This window comes from Sturnira hondurensis, unplaced genomic scaffold, assembly GCF_014824575.4.
Source record: "Sturnira hondurensis isolate 20B ecotype Veracruz unplaced genomic scaffold, ASM1482457v3 Scaffold0022910, whole genome shotgun sequence".
NCBI classification, from domain to species: domain Eukaryota; kingdom Metazoa; phylum Chordata; class Mammalia; order Chiroptera; family Phyllostomidae; genus Sturnira; species Sturnira hondurensis.
The window spans coordinates 13269132-13286116 of record NW_028095541.1 but is presented as its reverse complement, the minus strand read 5'-3'; the positions used below and the strand labels follow the sequence as shown (position 1 = coordinate 13286116).

The window sequence follows — 16985 nt, the reverse complement described above, 5'->3', positions numbered from 1 at the left end:
AGAAGCTGACCGTGTATTCTCCATGTCCTGTGACTGGTACTTTGGCTGGTCCGGGATCCCTGCCTGTTGGGATGACCCAGATCTGTATTTACAAGGGGTCTAAAACCTCACTTGCCTTGCTCGGTTTAGGTTGTGGTTGCTGTGACTTCCAATTCACAGTTCTCACAAGGCATGGAAATACTAAGAGCTAGCCAAGTGGATCTCCTGGCCACTTGGCCCCTGGGTTCTAAACATCCTCCTTCCTGGTGTTAGCATCTTAACTCTCATAGTAGTCATAGTCAGTGAATGACCCAACTAGCATAGTAACTCATTGTTTTTGGTGTTCTGCTAGTTCACTGGCATGAGGACCACAAAGAAGGAGGGTGGTAGTCATAGCTTCAAGATTAGTGGAACCCTCACTGTATTCCCTGACAGAAGGAATTTGCCCACGGGAACTAGGGCTTCTAAACTGGCAGAGCCCAAGGTTGTGGGAATTGAAAACCCAAATTCTGCAAGTGGGTCACTGAGAGTTGTGGTGAGAAGGTTCACACCTTGGTTTGCACACCCATGGATTCCAGCTATTAGGTAAAAATTGCACTACCTGTCACTTGTGAATTCAGTGCCTGTACCAACATCTTGGAGGCTGGACACCCGACCCTGTAAGATGTTGTGCCGTACTGTCACAGGTGGGACTTGAACAAGTCATTCCACTATCCTAATACACTGGCAGCCTCGGGGGAGTGGGGTTCGTGGTAGGATCAGTGGCACTCACAGTCATACGCCTATTGCTGCATCTCCGTTGCTCTGAAATGAGTCTCTTTTTCTGATGTATTGCCTGGGCTGTCTAATGCAGTTCTGCCCAGCAGAGTGCCAGGTACATATTGTTATCCAAAAGGTCATGTATTGGATCACTGAATGTCTAGCAGGTTAGAATCTAAGGAGAAGGAGTCATTTCACCACCAGACCATCGGCTTTGGTCTGCAGTGTGTGTCACTGAGAAACACGGCCCAGGGAGGCAGTGGAGGCTGTACTTCTTTGATTGTTGGTTTTTTCTGTAAAGGAAGGTGGGACCTGAGGAATTTGTTTCTTATCAGACTTTATGATATTTTCTATCATCAGAATTCCTGTTGAAATGTCCTAAAAAATTTTGCCATTGAGAGGCAATCTTGTCCTATAATGAGACCTAACTCCATTATTATACAATAAAAGAAACTGTACATTCCCATAAGTCTTATGAGGTCCCACCTGCCACAGTTCTTTCCTGACTGAGATACTGGAAACTGAAGCTACCCTTGCCTCTCACCTTCTCCTGCTTATGACTTGCAGATACTTCTGTCGGCTGCCTCATATCAGTGGCCCCTTGTCTAAAACAGATGACTGGACTCCTGAAAGCTGTTGACTCCTCTGTTTACAGAACATTATGTATTGAACTGTGCTCCCCCACCCAGAAAATGTGTATGCTGAAATCCCAGTACCTCAAGATGCAACCTTATAGGAGACAGGGTCTTATAGAGGTAATCAAGTTAGAATGAGTTAGTTAGCGTGGGACCTAGTCCAGTATGACTGGTGTCCTTAGAAAAGGGGAATATTTGCACACAGAGACAGGCATACAGGAGAATGTTATGTAATTATGAAGATGGCCATCAAAAGCCAAAGACAAGTCTGGAAGAGATCCTTCCCTCACAGCCTTTTGAATGAACATCCTTGATTTTGGACTTCCAGCCTCTAGAACTGTGAGGCAGGAATTTTCTGCGTTTAAGCCGCCCAGTACCTTGCTATGCAGCCCTTTCAGATGAATACACAGAATCTGTGCCTGAACTCTACTATGCACCGGAGGAGCTGGCCTGAGCCAGGGTGAGTGGTATGGAGAGCATATTTAACTGACATAAAGTTTCAGAGATGGGCCAAAAACTTTCAAGTCTTTCCCAGAAGCCCTTGGCAGATTCTCCAAATTTCCATTGGAAGAACTGGGTCACATGCCCATGTGCTAGGCAAGGCCTCTGCTCCAGCAAACTCCTGGGTGTGTGCTCTCAGTGTTAAAGGCTCTTTACCAGAACACAGCCATTTAGAAACATCAGACTAGCTCTATCACCTGAGTACTAGGAAATGTGGGCATCGCCTTTCTGGTGTTCGGCTCAGTAAAGAATGCCAGGTAGCAAGACATCTTTCACCAGATGATTAATTTCATTCCTTCCTCATGTCAGTCACTCTTCTAGACCTGAGAGAGACAGAAAAAGTCCCTATTTATTGGAGCTTACCATAGCGGTAGGACATAGGCTATAAGACAGAGTAGCTGGGGTAGGTCCCACTAAGAGTGACCGTGTGACTTTGTTAGGTGGGCAGTCAGCACTCCGAGGGAGGTGGTCACTAAAGCTGAGAGCTGAAGGCCAATCGGGTTAGTGCTTCAACATGGCAAGAAAAAATTGAAATAAGCCAGGTGGGAATTCTACAAATTTAAATATTATTACATAGGTATTTTCTTTGAAAAATCTCAGGTTAATAAATTCAAATATTGCCATCAGATTAAGCCATGGTAGATTCTGACACTTGGGCTGAATTTGATACAGGCATACCTTGGAGTTATGGCAGGTTTGGTTCTGTATCACCGCAATAAAATGAGTCATAATCTTTTTGCTGGTGGGGGGGGACCTTGCCTTCAATTAGTACAACATGCAACATCTGTGAAGCACAATAAAGAAAGTACAGTAAAACAAGGTATGCCTGTAAACGAGGATGGAGATGCTTATACTTGGTGAGCCCTGTCCTTTTCCAGTTGCAAACCAAAGTCAACAGTCCTGAAATTTGTAGTTTTCTGGGCCCAGGAATGGTATCATGTTATATAACTGATTAAAACCCGCAGATGAAAGAAAGTACCCAAAGGGGTTTCCCTGCTTCTAGGACTACTCACCACCCCACCTCTGAAGGGTGGGGTGACTCTGAACCTCACTAGTTCGTGACTTGCATTCACTCTACACACGCGTGGTGCTGTGGCTGCCTCAGAGCACAAGCTATCCATTTCTCGAATTCAGTTTATGTATCTATTGGCACATAAACTTCCTTTCTAATTCGTTGCAACTCTAGGCTTCTCCAGAGGTAGAGGTCCGTTTAGGCAAAATGACTCCACTCCAGCAACTTTCATACTCTCAGGAAGGGAAAAGAAGAACCCCAAACAAATCTCATTTCTCACTTCTCTACGGGTCCGCAGAGAGGCTCTGTTTTTGAGCCTGGAAGAATCCAGTTCTAGTTCCTAAACAGTCTACCACCCTAAACTATCCAGCGCTGGTCCCTAAACACTCACCTCCCCGCCCCCAGCCCCTCCCAAGAGTACGGCTCATTCTCTTTTTTCCCCTGGTCCTTCGGGCCCCCAGTGGTTTTGCATAGTTGGGGCTCTTGTTGGGGTGTCTACTGGGACGGTCAAGGATTTTCTTTTTAGACAAAGGTCAAAGGCCCTAAAAACCATGGAGAAATGTTCTCATTTCATTCAGTTCTCTGAAGTAGACTACTGAAGGGCAGTCTCTGTCTTTGCAGTGAGTATTAAAGTGTTCTACCCCTTTTGCTTTTGGAGAGAAACGTGTGAGCCTCAACTATCCTGTGAGACGCCCTATGCTATTCTGGAGAATTCAGTTAAGGCTTACGTAGAACACCTGTCTGGTCTGGAAGTCTGCGGAGAAACACAAAACGGCGTTTTAAACGCACATTTTCTCTTTCTTTCTGTTGTATTGTTAAGTTGCTGCTAATACCCGTAACTGCTAGCGACCTTAATTAAGGCAAACGTATCCCACCGGGTGAAGTGAGGCGGGACGAGTTCCACGAGGAAGGAGGAGGAAAAACCCTGTTTCCTGGGAGGCGACCCCGAGAGGGAGCAGCGGGGCGCAGCTCTCAGCTGGCAGGGCTCCTGAGAAGCCGAAGGGCCGGGCGGGGCAGGAGTGCGGGGTCGCGGTCGGAGCAGGCTCCCGTGCAGGCTCGGCGCCGCAGCGAGGGCCCTGAGCCTCCCTCCGCCCGGCAGCGACGCTCTGCGCGCTCGCGGGGCGCCGGCCGTTTGGCTCGCTCCTAGCAACCGCCGGGCGCGCACTGGCCGGGCGGCCGCGGAGCTGGGCGCTGCAGGTGAGTGCGGGGCGCGGGCGCAGGGCGGCCCCCAGAAGCCCGCCCCTCCCGGGAGCCCGGGTCTGCGGCCTGCGCTCGGCCCGCGCTGGCGTCTTTGCAGCCCTCTGCGTGGTTCGAGAAGAGGGGGCCACTCAACGCACCCCGATTCTGCGCGTCTAGCCCTCTTGCAGTTCTCTCGGCCGGAGAGCCACCTCCGCCCCTTCTCACACCACCCCGCGTCCAGCCCCGGGCTCTCCGAAGACCTCCTGCATTTGCCGGGACCGAGGGATTTCCTGCTTCGTCTCCCCGCGTCCCCGTCTCCTTACTCGCTCTCTCTACTACGTCTCAGGCTGGGTCTCTGCCTCTCTCGCCCCCTTTGCCTTACTCCTCGCCCTTTGTAGCTTTGCCTCCTCTTCTCTCTACGCTGCCTGCCCCTTCCCGCGTGTCCCCGCACCCCCGCCCTTGGACACTTATCCTCCAACTCGGACGCCTTTCGCGTCCGTTCTGAAATTTTAATTTTTCTGGAAGCCTCACTGAGTAGCTTTATCATTTTCAGAATGCCGGTGACCCCCAGTCGAGGTTACCAGCCACATTTCTAGATCTCAGAGCGGATGCTCACATTCCCGTAGCCTCATAAAGAATTCAGTTTTCTTTATGCAAAACTGAATTCTTTTATTGTATTCATTTTATTAATGAATACATTAACATGTATTCATTTTATTAATGTAACTGGAAGCTTGTAACTGACCCTTAGGGAAACAAATTCTATTATATTTGTTAGGTTAGTAGAGAAAATTGAGGGCAAAGTGATTCTCAATTTATGGAAACGCACATATGCACAGAAACTTTTGGCCTAATTTTACTTGTTAAACGTCTTTAACATCTTATTTAAACTGAAAGATATGTACTATGTATGCACCTGCGTTCATTTTAACCATGTTGCTTAGGCCAAAAAGACACATGGACTGGCAATGGGTAGTAGTAACTGGGGAGCAGCCTGACTTGATAAAAAGTGTTTTTGTATTTTTTTCCTGAGTTACATTGACTGACTGTTTTTGAACACCACTGGAATTAGTTGAATAGGTGCTGTAGTTTTGGTTTTCTTGTTAAATTAAGCCATCAGAAATTTATCATAATTAAGATGAAAAACCACCATATTACCCTGTTTTCTCTTTAAAAACTCATTCAGTTAGGCCTGCAAAGCACTTATCTTTTTAATATTTTTAAGGTCTTTTATACATGATCTCCTCTTCTTTGGGGTGGTCATAGCACCCCTGAGATTTTTTTTAAGCCTTTGCTAATGAGTTTTGTTGAATCACCTGGTTTACTAGATTGAGAAGAACAATTTAAAGAGATTCAAATATGTTACACTTAAATTTCTATAAACAATTTACCATGATGAAAAGAAGAACTTTTTGTATATCTTAGCTCTTTAAGTGTCTTCCAGGGAGTGGCTATGTGATATGTTGACTGTCACAGTCTTTTTTTTTCTTCACATTTTTAAATTGTTGTTCAATTACAGTTGTCCCCATTTTCTCCCCATTACTCTCCACTGCCCTACCTGGCCCACCTCTGTTATTGTTGTCCATGGGTTCTTTATACATGTTCCTTGACTTGGCCCTTCCTCTTCTTTCCCCTGTTATCCCCCTCCCCCTCCCCTCTTTGCACTGCCAGTTTGTTCTTTATTTCCTTGTCTCTGGTTCTGTTTGCTCACTTGTTTTGTTGATTAGGTTCCACTTATGGGTGAGATCATACGGTATTTGTTTTTCACCACCTGGCTTATTTCACTTAGCATAATGCTCTCCAGTTCCATCCATGATGTCATGAAGGGTAGGAGCTCTTTCTTTCTCTCTGCTGTGCCGTACTCCATTGTGTAAACAAACCACAGTTTTTTGACCCCCTCATATATGCAATCTATGTAATTTCAGTTTTCTTGAAAAAGGTAGCAGAAGGGAATGATGCGCACACTGTAGCTTTATAAGATCACCAAAACAAGTATTACACTTAAATTAAAAACAGAACCGTCTGCCTAAGTCTTTCTGTGTAAGATAAAGCTATTGAATATTTGCACGTATTCTTAGTTTGCACTGATTCTCACAATATTGGGAAACTTAAGAGTGTCACACATGCTCATCAGTTCTTGTCTCTGTGTTTGGCATCTCCCGATAGAAACAACACCCTGGAATACCAAAGCAAATGCACAAAATAAATTTGTACTTTAACTATGTATGTTTTATTTTACCAGCACTTTATATATACATGTACATAAATACATGTCTCAACCCTATCTGATGCAATACTAGCCTTTTATGGCAAATATATTATGGTGCCTCCTTTGCTATTTTGTAAACAAAATTATAGCTAATAATCCTCTAGATAATGTGCATAGTTTTAAATAATGACAGTAACCTAACTGTAAAGGAAAATTATAAGAAAAATAATTGTGCTAAAGTACCAGCATAAATAAATAATGAAGTAGTCAGATCCTCCAGCCTTACATAGAATTACTGCCAATGTAGTAGCTCTAAGAGAAACTGATACAGATATGTCATTGAAACTCAATTTGTGTGACTAGTGTAGCCATCAGTGGTGTGACTTTCCAAAATGCTGAGCTCTTAGTAAAGTTACATATAACACAATGTATGTACAACCTTCCTCTCATCTATGTGATAGTTGCAATCCTGGAAAATCCAGTGTACATTAAAACTGTGAAAAAGTACTTTGTGATTTTTCGTGAAGTGGAGACATAGTACTTATCTGAAGTTTTTCACCTGCTAGATACCTAGATGTTGTAGCAGAATTCTTCCATGTGGGGGCCCGTCCTGGACATTGCAGGACCTCTGGCATTCTTGACCCTCATCACTAAATGCCAACGATGTTCTTGTCCTCTCCTGTTGATGATGAGCCATCTGTACAGTATATCTGTATTGCTCCTCAACGGGTGGTACTGCCCCACGGGACCCGCTGATGCAGACGTCCCTGTTGCTGGATTGCAAAGTAAAATCCCCAAGTCATTTCTATAGAATCTTGCTATGTCTATGCTTTTGTAATAATAATGGGGGGATGCTAATTATATTCTATGTTTCACTTTATAACCATTCTTCTCATATTCTGGAAGGTTTTGAGTGGTCTATGTTATTACAAACAAGGAAACAAGCCATATAAATTGTCTGAAAAAAGTCAGTAATATCCATTTTGAATCAACGTCAGAACTTGTGTTGTAACCTGGTTCTTACTTAATGTTAGGGAGAATGATATCTCTTTAAAAATCTTAAAGACAAAATTAGCCAAAGTGAAATTTATTTAATTCGAATTTCTGTTTTAAATATTAATAGCAGACTGTTTGGGTAATCAATTTTGATAAATACCCCCAAAAGATTGTCTTTTGTTCTTACATTTCTCACATTTGCTCTTAACAAAGTTATAAATTGCAATAAAATATGGGCAGAGAGCACAGTATTTGGATTGCTCAAATATTCTGGTTTAAAGGATCAATATGTGGTATACCTATCTTTACAGAAAATTAAAATTATATTTCACAATAATGTTTTCTTCTATTTCCTATTAATTCCTAAGGCACTTGGGGGACTCTTAGAGCTTCCAGAATCATCATGCTCATCAGTCATCTTTGCACTGATGCAATGATGATAAGAAAGTCGGGGTAACAGAATTCATAGCATAGCTTGAAAGAATGTGTGGCCCAGCCCAGAGGAGCACATCGCCCACTTTCCCTTCAGCCACAGCAGAGCTGCAAATCAAAGGCCAGTTCTTTTTTCCACTTTGGGGTTTTCTGTTTCCATTTGGGCCCAGGGAAATGAGAAAGAAGTATTCATTTCCAGGCAGACAGAGATTGGAAAACCCTTAAGTACTTGTCAGTTTTACTGAGAGCTGGTTTAATGAAAATTAACTGTTGATTTGAGCAATTAGGTAATTAAAAAATCAACCCCTAAGATGAATAAGCTTAATGTTGCTTAGGTAGTACTAGTTTAAGATCTTGAAAATGAAAAAATTTCCAGTGAAGAGGTCGACGCTGTTGTCTCTTCTCTTTCTGCTCCGGTGTAGAGTGTGTGCTGAGCTCGCCTCTGGTTTTGTTGGATCCATGGGCGTGGCGCTGACGCGATCAGCGCAGTGGACTGCTGCTGGATATGGAGGTAGAACCCTGGAAATTACCCCTCTCAATGAAGCCATACTGAAAGAAATTATTATATTCATAGAGAGCTTTATCTATAAACATCCCCAAGAGGCAAAATACGTTTTTGTAGAACCACTTGAATGGAAGACCGATTTGGACCCCTCAGCATTCGAGTTGGGTTATGTTGTCAGGTAAGCCAGTTCATTGCTTCTGGAATTGAATATTTTCATTGTACACATTTCTGTTGATTGTGGATTCTGGGCAAGTCGGTGAACATCTATGAGTCTCAGAAATCATCTAACTGAAGAACTGCAAACCAGAATCACTCAGGTGAAATCTAGGATGTTCTGTTTGGCCAACACACTAATTTTCAATTTGAATTTGAATTTCTTTTGCTAGAGGATGCATTCTCTACGCCACACTCCCAGCCCTAGCTGTCGTTTGCTCTCTGGCCTTTCGACTCATCTGTATTACCTGCACGATGCCCCTAGGCATTGCTTTTATGACCTCCGAGGTAGACATACCTTCTAGTATTTAAATCCGTCAATTTCTGGAGTGACAGAGGGAGAATAGCAAGTTTTGCTCAATATAAGGGAGGGACTTATTAACAAATATTATCTTCAAATGAGAACCTTACAAATCTGGGATAAAGGAAAATTTACTCTACTTCACTCTGTAAGCCATTAATTTATTGCTTTTGAACATAGCTAAACTATAAATTTTATATACATTTAAATAAATATATATTATGTAAATTATAGTTATCTATGATAAATATATATTAATTTATATATTCATATTTTGCTTTGGTCAGCTTCAGTTTATTTTCCACTTCAGGCATTCTGATCTTTAGTTTTACATATGAATTTTTTTAAAAGGTAAGAGTTCCTGCATTTTTTAAAATGTTTTTTTAGATTTTATTTATTTATCTTTAGAGGGGAAGGGAAGTAGAGAAGGAGAGAAATATCAATGTGTGGTTGCCTCTCGTGAGTCCCCTGCTGGGAACTGGCCTGCAACCCAGGCATGTACCCTGACTGGAATCAAACTGCCATCGTGTGGTTCGCAGGCCCGCGCTCAATCCACTGAGCTACGCCAGCCAGGCCTACATATGAATTTTTAAAGTCTGACATATCAAGAACAGTTCCCTAATTAGCCAAAACTTCCTATAAATGCCTTTTCCTTTTTTCCCTTTGGGGTTATTTGTGAGGATAAACTCAGAATTCTATTTTTAGAACTGTAAAACCTTTCTTGAACTGCAATTCAAGAACTCTTTAGTTCTGATATCATGCTCTACCTTTTCTCTGAATATTCTAAAATCTTTTTATTTATTTTTATTTTTTCATTTTTTTCATTTTTTAATTTTATTGTTGTTTGAGTACAGTTGTCTGCTTTTCCCCCATCCCCTCCCCGCCACCTCTCCCACCCCCACCCTCAATCCTGACCTCTTTGGCTTTGTCCATGGGTCCTTCATACATACATGTTCCTTGACAACCTTTCCCATTCTTTCCTTTCTTATCCTCCTCCCCCTCCCCTCTGGTTACCATCAGTCTGTTCTTTATTTCAGTGTCTCTGGTTCTATTTTGCTTGCTTGTTTGTTTGTTGATCAAGTTCCACTTATAGGTGAGATCATATGGTATTTGTCGCTCACTGCCTGGCTAATTTCATTTAGTATAATGCTCTCCAGTTCCATCTATGCTGTTCCAAAGGGTATAAGCTCCTTCTTTCTCTCTGCTGCATATTATTCATTGTGTAAATGTACCACACTATTCTGGTCTACTCATTTACTGATGGGCACTTAGGTTGCTTCTAACACTTGGCTATTGTAAATTATGCAGCTATGAACATTGGGGTGCATAGGTTCTTTTGAATTGGTGTTTCAGAGTTCTTAGGGTTTAATCCCAGCAGTGAAATTGCCACTTCAACAAATGGTGTTGGGAGATCTGGACAGCTACATGCAAAAAAGTGAAACTCAACCACCAACTTATACCATACACAAAAATAAGCTCAAGGTTGATAAAAGACTTAACTATGTCATGACACCATAAAAGTCCTAGAGGAGAACATATGCAAGAAAATCTCAGATATTCCATGCAACAATATTTTTACTGATATGTCCCCTATAACACGGGACATAAAGGAAAAAAATGAACAAATGGACTTCATCAAAATAAAAAGCTTCTGCACACCTAAAGAAAATATCAACAAAATGAAAAAGGAACCAACTATATGGGGAAATATATTTGCAAATGATAGCTCAGACAAAGGTTTGATCTCCAAAATATTTAAAGAACTCACATAACTCTACTCCAAAAAGACAAACAGCCAAATTGAAAAGTGGGCAAAGGACCTGAACAGACAATTCTCCAAGGATGACATGCAGAGGGCCCAGAGACATATGAAAGGATGCTCAGCAAAGGGAGCCATGAAATCTTTTTTAAAGATGTATTTTATCTCTAATCCATCCTGTTGCTGTAGAGCTTGTTGTTCATTGTTGCTCCCACCCCAGTTCAGTGCAGTTTTGTGCACTCTTTTTTTTAACCTTTAAAAGGTAAACTCATCAGCAAAAACAGTCAAAAACATGAACAACTTAGTACAAAGATAGATTTAAAGTAGGTGTCAGAAGGGGATCAAGATTGTCACCGTGTCTTGGCTTTGCACTAATTTCATGTTCCAAGTACAAACATGACCACATCTGAGGCCTCCTTAGGTGGGTTTGTTACACACCTCAAATGTACCATTATTTCTGTATCCTTGTCCAATTTCTCTTTTCTTTATATATCTCTGCATGCAGTATTTATGTACAATGTTCCCTCTTAAGCAGGATGTTTTGGTGTTTTGACACCATGTATGTTTTGAACCAACTACCTCTTGATTGTCTTCCTCTGACAAATTTACAGTGCAGCTTTTCATTGGGCCAAGTTTTCTGCCCTTCATTCTTGTTTGTGACCTTTATTGATGACATTGTTGATGTTGGAAGGGATGCAAAGGCTCTGGTAGTGCTTGTTGTATTTGAAGCAAACATGCCTATGTGGCTTGGTTAAAACTAGGTAGGTACTGATTACCCGGAAGAAGGTGAAGTCTGTAGCTGAGATTTTGGTAATAATGGAAAATACCAAATGCTTTCATGTCAAGGTCTTCATCACACCCCTTGTTCCACTGTGTGCCCCCACCCATCCAACCAAAGAACCATCAACAACCCATAGGAAATTGGAATTGACTATGCCTAGCCACATTAACAAGTGGGGTGACACAGAGATGTCTTGATGACTAGAAGAATGTATTAGTAAAACAGCCCCAACTACTTTATTCCTTGGTTTCCATCCACTCTTCTTGCTTAGCTGCTGGCCCTTAGCACACTGATTATGCAGTTATACCATACACAAAAAAGAGGGAAACTTTTTTCCATACAGAATTTATGCCTGTAAATACAGGTGGATGGCCAAAGTCATTATGAAGGACTTGGGCTTTGAATCTCCTTGTGTTTTCTACTAAATAGGATATCTTTGGATGTTTTAGAATAAAAGCAGATTCTTCTTTCTGTACATTCTCTCAGCTCCCCCTTTGCAAAACCAAGTCACTTTTATCTTCACTGAAAGTTTGTTTAGGTAGGTAAGTTATCGCCTCTTCTGTTGATCTCTACAGATACTTTGGGGAATATATTTATACTTGTGGTCTCACTTCTCATTTAATGTTGTGTATTTCCAAATGCACTCTCTGCAGTAGTCAGTAAAAATTTGATCAGCCTTCTTCATTAGGCTTTTTGGCATGTGACATTTAAACCGATCCTTGAGTCGCACACTGAAAAGGTTTTACATTTCATCAGCTCTCTCCTTGCCTTTTTCGCAGGTTGGTTTTAACTGAGTGCATAGGCCCGGTGCTTTGCACATGTTGCATGATTCATTCTTTTCCTTCAGAATGATTCCCAGTGTGCAGCTGTTCAACCTGTAATAACATTTGTCATCGTCTCTCCATGTTCAGTTTGGGTGGGGGGAGTATCTCTACTTTCATTTTAATGGAAATCATAGGTCTCCTTATTACCATTTTCAATTGCTTTTGTTCTCATCCAACAGGATGAGATTAATAATCTTCCTGAAACACCTCAGAATGAAGCCCAAATCCACTGTAAACTAAAGACAGATGACACCGCTCAACGGTAACACCATCTGTTGGCCATACACACAGCTGGGGTGCTCTGATTCTTTAGTATCTAGCTTGGAAATTTGTAAATTGGTTAAGCACTCAGAATCACTTTGTGAAAATGTTACCTGTTCTTTTCTCTTTTTGTCTGGTAGAACAATAATTTTTGAGTCATGTTCACTTTAATATTGCAATATTTTAGTAGTGAATCTTGCTCTGCTTTGTTTCAGTGACATATGTGAGTTGGGACAAAATTATATGCTGCCGAGGGTTCTGTGCAGATGAGGAGTCAGGACAGCTTGTGGCCCTCTTCCCCACAGTAATGCACAAGTCACTCACGGTCATACTTGTCCTTAGTTGTCTGGCTAAGATCATGAAGGGTTGAGTTACATGAGCTCCAAGCTAAAATAATGTATTTTGATAAAATTTGTGAGTCATCGTATAAGATCTCTGGCCATACTTTTGTTACTGGGCTCTTTGTTTTTCGTCCCTGAGAATTACTAATTTGTTTCTCAATTCTATAGACTTATGTCCTATATAACTATTTACATGTACATTTATTAAGTAATTACAATGTTCTGCACACTAACCTAAACCCTGGGTACTAAACAAATAAGACATTTTCCTCCTGAGTATTTTTAGCTCCCTCCCCCAATTCCAGTTTATAAGTTTCTTGATTGGGTCAGTGGATTTCATTTACAGCACATTCTTCTTGACCTTCATGAGGTGGGTGTAGCATTTTTCTTTCTAAGAGTTCTTTTTTTTTCAGGTGTGAGGAACTGTGAACCCAGAAACTGAAACCTCTTCCATATTGTCCTTATAGCTGGCTCTGTTAAGTTACAGGTTTCAGCTGGTAGGAGCAATGAAAAATGTCACCTGTGCCCTTCAGTTCTCCCTTTTTTCCACAAGGAGTTTCACGTTCTCAAGTTAGTAGCTTGATATTGTTGGCATTTGTTCAGCCTATAACTTAGTTCTCACTAACCACTTAGCACTGGTGTTCAGCCCTGATTCCAGGCCTTTAAGAAACCTCAGTCCTAAGGACATTACTCCAAAAGATGTATTAAAAAAATACACATTTTGTACACAATGCACATCACTGGCAAGTCTAAAACCATTTTTTCCTTCATTTATTCCTATTATGTTGGTGGAAAAGTTTCTCTATGTATTTACTGTGTGAGGTACTGGGACAGAGCAGTGGGCGAGACTTTATGAAAGCCCATGTCTTAGCTTCCTATTGCTGCTATAACAAATTACTACATACTCAATGGGTTAAAACAACATTGCTTTATTATTTTATGGTTCTGGAGGTGAAAAATCTAAAGTGAGTCTGTGAGCTAAAATGAATGTTGGCAGAGTCCTGTTTCTCCTGGTTGCTGAAGAAAATTCATTCTTGCCTTTTCCAGCTTCCAGAGGCCACCTGCTTTCCTTGGCTTGGGACTCGGCATTTCTCTAATCTCGGTTTCCATCCTCACATCACCTTCTCTGGCTTCACCCTTTCTGCCTGCGTCTTCTAAGCACCCATACTGGCTACATTGTAACAACCTAGATATTTCAGAGTATTCTTTCCATCTCATTATCCTTACCTTAATCCATCTGCAAAGTCCCTTTTGCTATACTGGTAACCTATTCACAGGTTTTGGGGGCCGGGATGGGAACAACTGGGAGGAGCCATTAATCTGACTCTGACAGTTTCTATCTTCTTATTTCTGTTCTAGTGAAATAGTATTAGTTGTAGATAGTCTGAGTCCATCAGATTTACAGTTTCTGATAAACCACTAATCTTCACATATATTTATATGCTTTACAATTTAAAATGTTAGATTAAATCTTAAGATTTGGGCAGTTTTCCTGGGGATACCATTATGTAGTGAGAAACCTAGGCAGTTTAATGTTGTGAGTGATTGAAATCTATAGGAGCATCATTGCCATAAAAATCGTAATGGTTTTAAATTGCCAACTTAAAAAATCATTAAAATGGACGGAAACACAAATCTAGGAGGGCCAGTGATTTCTGATCAGGAAGAGCCCATTTAGAAACACTGCTTAAAATCCCAAAGTAAACCTAATTAAAGTGTTTGGAGTGGAAAAAATAATCCACAGAGAGGATTTAGTTTGTCTTTGTTCATTGCTCTTTTGTTAGTAAACAACACAGAGTAGCCAAGAAGATTTCTAACCGCTAATTGCTGTGGTGTGAAAATTGCGTAAATAAAATAACGTTAGAAATCCTCAAAACATGAGTGGTTCTGTAGAATCAGTGATGTTAAAAGATGTCAAACACATTGTTAGAAAAACAAAGGCTGGTTGAGTTCATGTAGGTGTTTTAAGAAATTGCTTAACATTTTCTTTCTGGGCATATCATGTTGCTCACTGTGACTCCTGATGAATTTGGGGATTTAAGGTCCTGAGTGTGGATGAAAGCGGGAAAATAACTGAGCTTCTAACAAGAGGTATTTATATTCTCTGTTTTATAATGACACATGGGAATAATTAGCTGAAATATCTTAAATTTAACTCCTGCTGGCATCCAGGTAACCCTAAGCTTTCAATTTTCTTTTTTCATTTTTAGTGAAACAACAGTCACATCAGAAGAAGCTGATAAAAATGGACAGCCTTTGCTATTTTTTTCTGCACCACAAATTCAAGTTAGGAGCTTTGGGCAGCTGTCACGCTTGTTATATATTGCCAAAGATACAAAGTTGAAGGAAGCACAAGCATGCATTGAAGGTGATGTTTACACTCCAATCTGTGATTTGAACTTTTAGAAACATAATCTTGGGGCAAATAATTTGTTACAGTCTTTTGAAAAAAGTTCTGTTACCTAAAAGGTAAAAAGTAATATGTTCAGCTTCATAAAAATGTCATTAATTTTACTTGGCTGAAATGTTATGCTGATATCAAATTTCTACTTTAAAATGAAAGGCCTAATATATTACCAGTAGTAAGCTTCTAGATTTCTAATTTTAAAGAGAGCCTTTTTAGCTTCTGGAACGACCTGAGGCCTATAGCCTTTAAAGTCCACATCAGAAGACTGACACGCGAGACCAGAATCCATACTGCACTCTCCCCTCACACACTGCTGGGATGGATGGTGACCTCCTTCGTTTAAAGTGAATGTAGGCTCTCGCTTCAGCAGAGATAGTCCCTAATAATCTCCCTTTGCATTCGTCTCATTGCTCTTCCATTATAGATTGTACAAGTGCTGTGATAGTTACATTCATTCAGTGAGAAATATTTTCCCTTTTTATTAAGGGTATATAATGTGTTCATTCTTGTCTAGTCTGCTAACATCCAAACAAGAATGTGACCAATTGCCTGTTATCATTGTGCTCTAAATATTTCTTAGGAAAAATACCTAATGATGTTATCTATGTTTTGTTTTCTCGGAATCATAAGACCAGTGGGTTGGTCCTAGGCATAAGGTACCTGCATTCTGCCTCTCATCATTCTTTCCCCCAGGTTTTGTGTGTGTGTGTTGGGGGGGGTGTGTGTTTATTGATTATGCTATTACAGTTTTCCCAATTTTTCCCCTTTTATCCACCCTCCACCCTGCCCCCCAACCCTCCAGCATTCTCCCTGCTTAGCTCATGTCCATGGGTTGTACATATAAGTTCTTTGAGTCCTCTGTTTCCTATACCATTTTTTATCTCTCCAGTTCTATTTTATGCCTACCAATTATGCTCCTTCTTCCCTGTACCTTTTTGCCCCATTCCTCCCTTCTCCCTCTCCACTGAACTCCCTCCCTGTGATGTCCATTTCTCTGATTCTGCTCCTATTCTGGTTGTTTGCTTAGGTTTTGTTTTTATTGTTTTTCTTTTCTTTTAGGTTCATCTGTTGATAGTTGTGAGTTTATTGTCATTTTACTGTTCATATTTTTTATCTTCTTTTTCTTAGAGAAGTCCTTTTATCATTTCATGTAATAATGGCTTGGTGATGATGAACTTCTTTAACTTGACCTTATCTGGGAAGCACTTTATCTGCCCTTCCATTTTAATGAAAACTTTGCTGGACAGAGTTATCTTGGGTCTAGGTCCTTGCCTTTCATGACGTGGAATACTTCTTTCCAGCTCCTTCTTGCTTGTAAGGTTTCTTTTGAGAAATCAGCTGATAGTCTTATGGGAACTCCTTTGAAGTTAACTCTCTCCTTTCCTCTTGCTTCTTTTAGGATTCTCTCTTTATCTTTAATTTTGGGTAACTTAAAGATGGTGTGCCTTGGTGTGTTCCTTTTTGGAACTCTTCCAACCAACTTCTTTGGGACTCTCTGGGCTTCCTGGACTTCCTGGAAGTCTTATTTCCTTTGCCAGATTGGGGAAGTTCTCCTTCATTATTTGTTCAAATAAGTTTTCAATTTCTTGCTGTTGTTCTCCTCCTTCTAGCACCTCTATTATTCAGATTTTGGAATGTTTCAGGTTGTCCCAGAGATTTGTAAGATTCTCTTCACTTTTTTGAATACCTGTGTCTTCATTTTGCTCTGGATGGATATTTATTTTTTCCTTTTGTTCCAGTTCGTTGTTTTGAGTCCTGGTTTCCTTCCTGTCACTTGGTTCCCTGAACCTTCTGCTTTATTTCACTTTGTGTATCCTTCATTTGTTTTTGTTATTTTTTTTTCATTTTTTCGCCCAAGCTCCATCAGATCTGTGAGCATTTTGATTACTAG

General features: G+C 40.9%; 1 protein-coding gene across 2 annotated transcripts in view; it reads left to right on the top strand.

Moving 5' to 3' along the window:
• The first annotated feature begins 4050 nt into the window (after positions 1-4050).
• ODAD2 (outer dynein arm docking complex subunit 2) overlaps positions 4051-16985 on the top strand; it is a 177998-nt gene continuing 165063 nt past the window's right edge. For both annotated transcript variants that reach the window (XM_037037218.1, XM_037037217.1), the window contains exons 1-3: positions 4051-4083; positions 8125-8385; positions 14898-15055. In XM_037037218.1, coding sequence (XP_036893113.1) covers positions 8162-8385; positions 14898-15055 — 382 coding nt within the window. In that variant the 5' untranslated portion in view covers positions 4051-4083; positions 8125-8161. The remainder of the gene's footprint in view (positions 4084-8124; positions 8386-14897; positions 15056-16985) is intronic.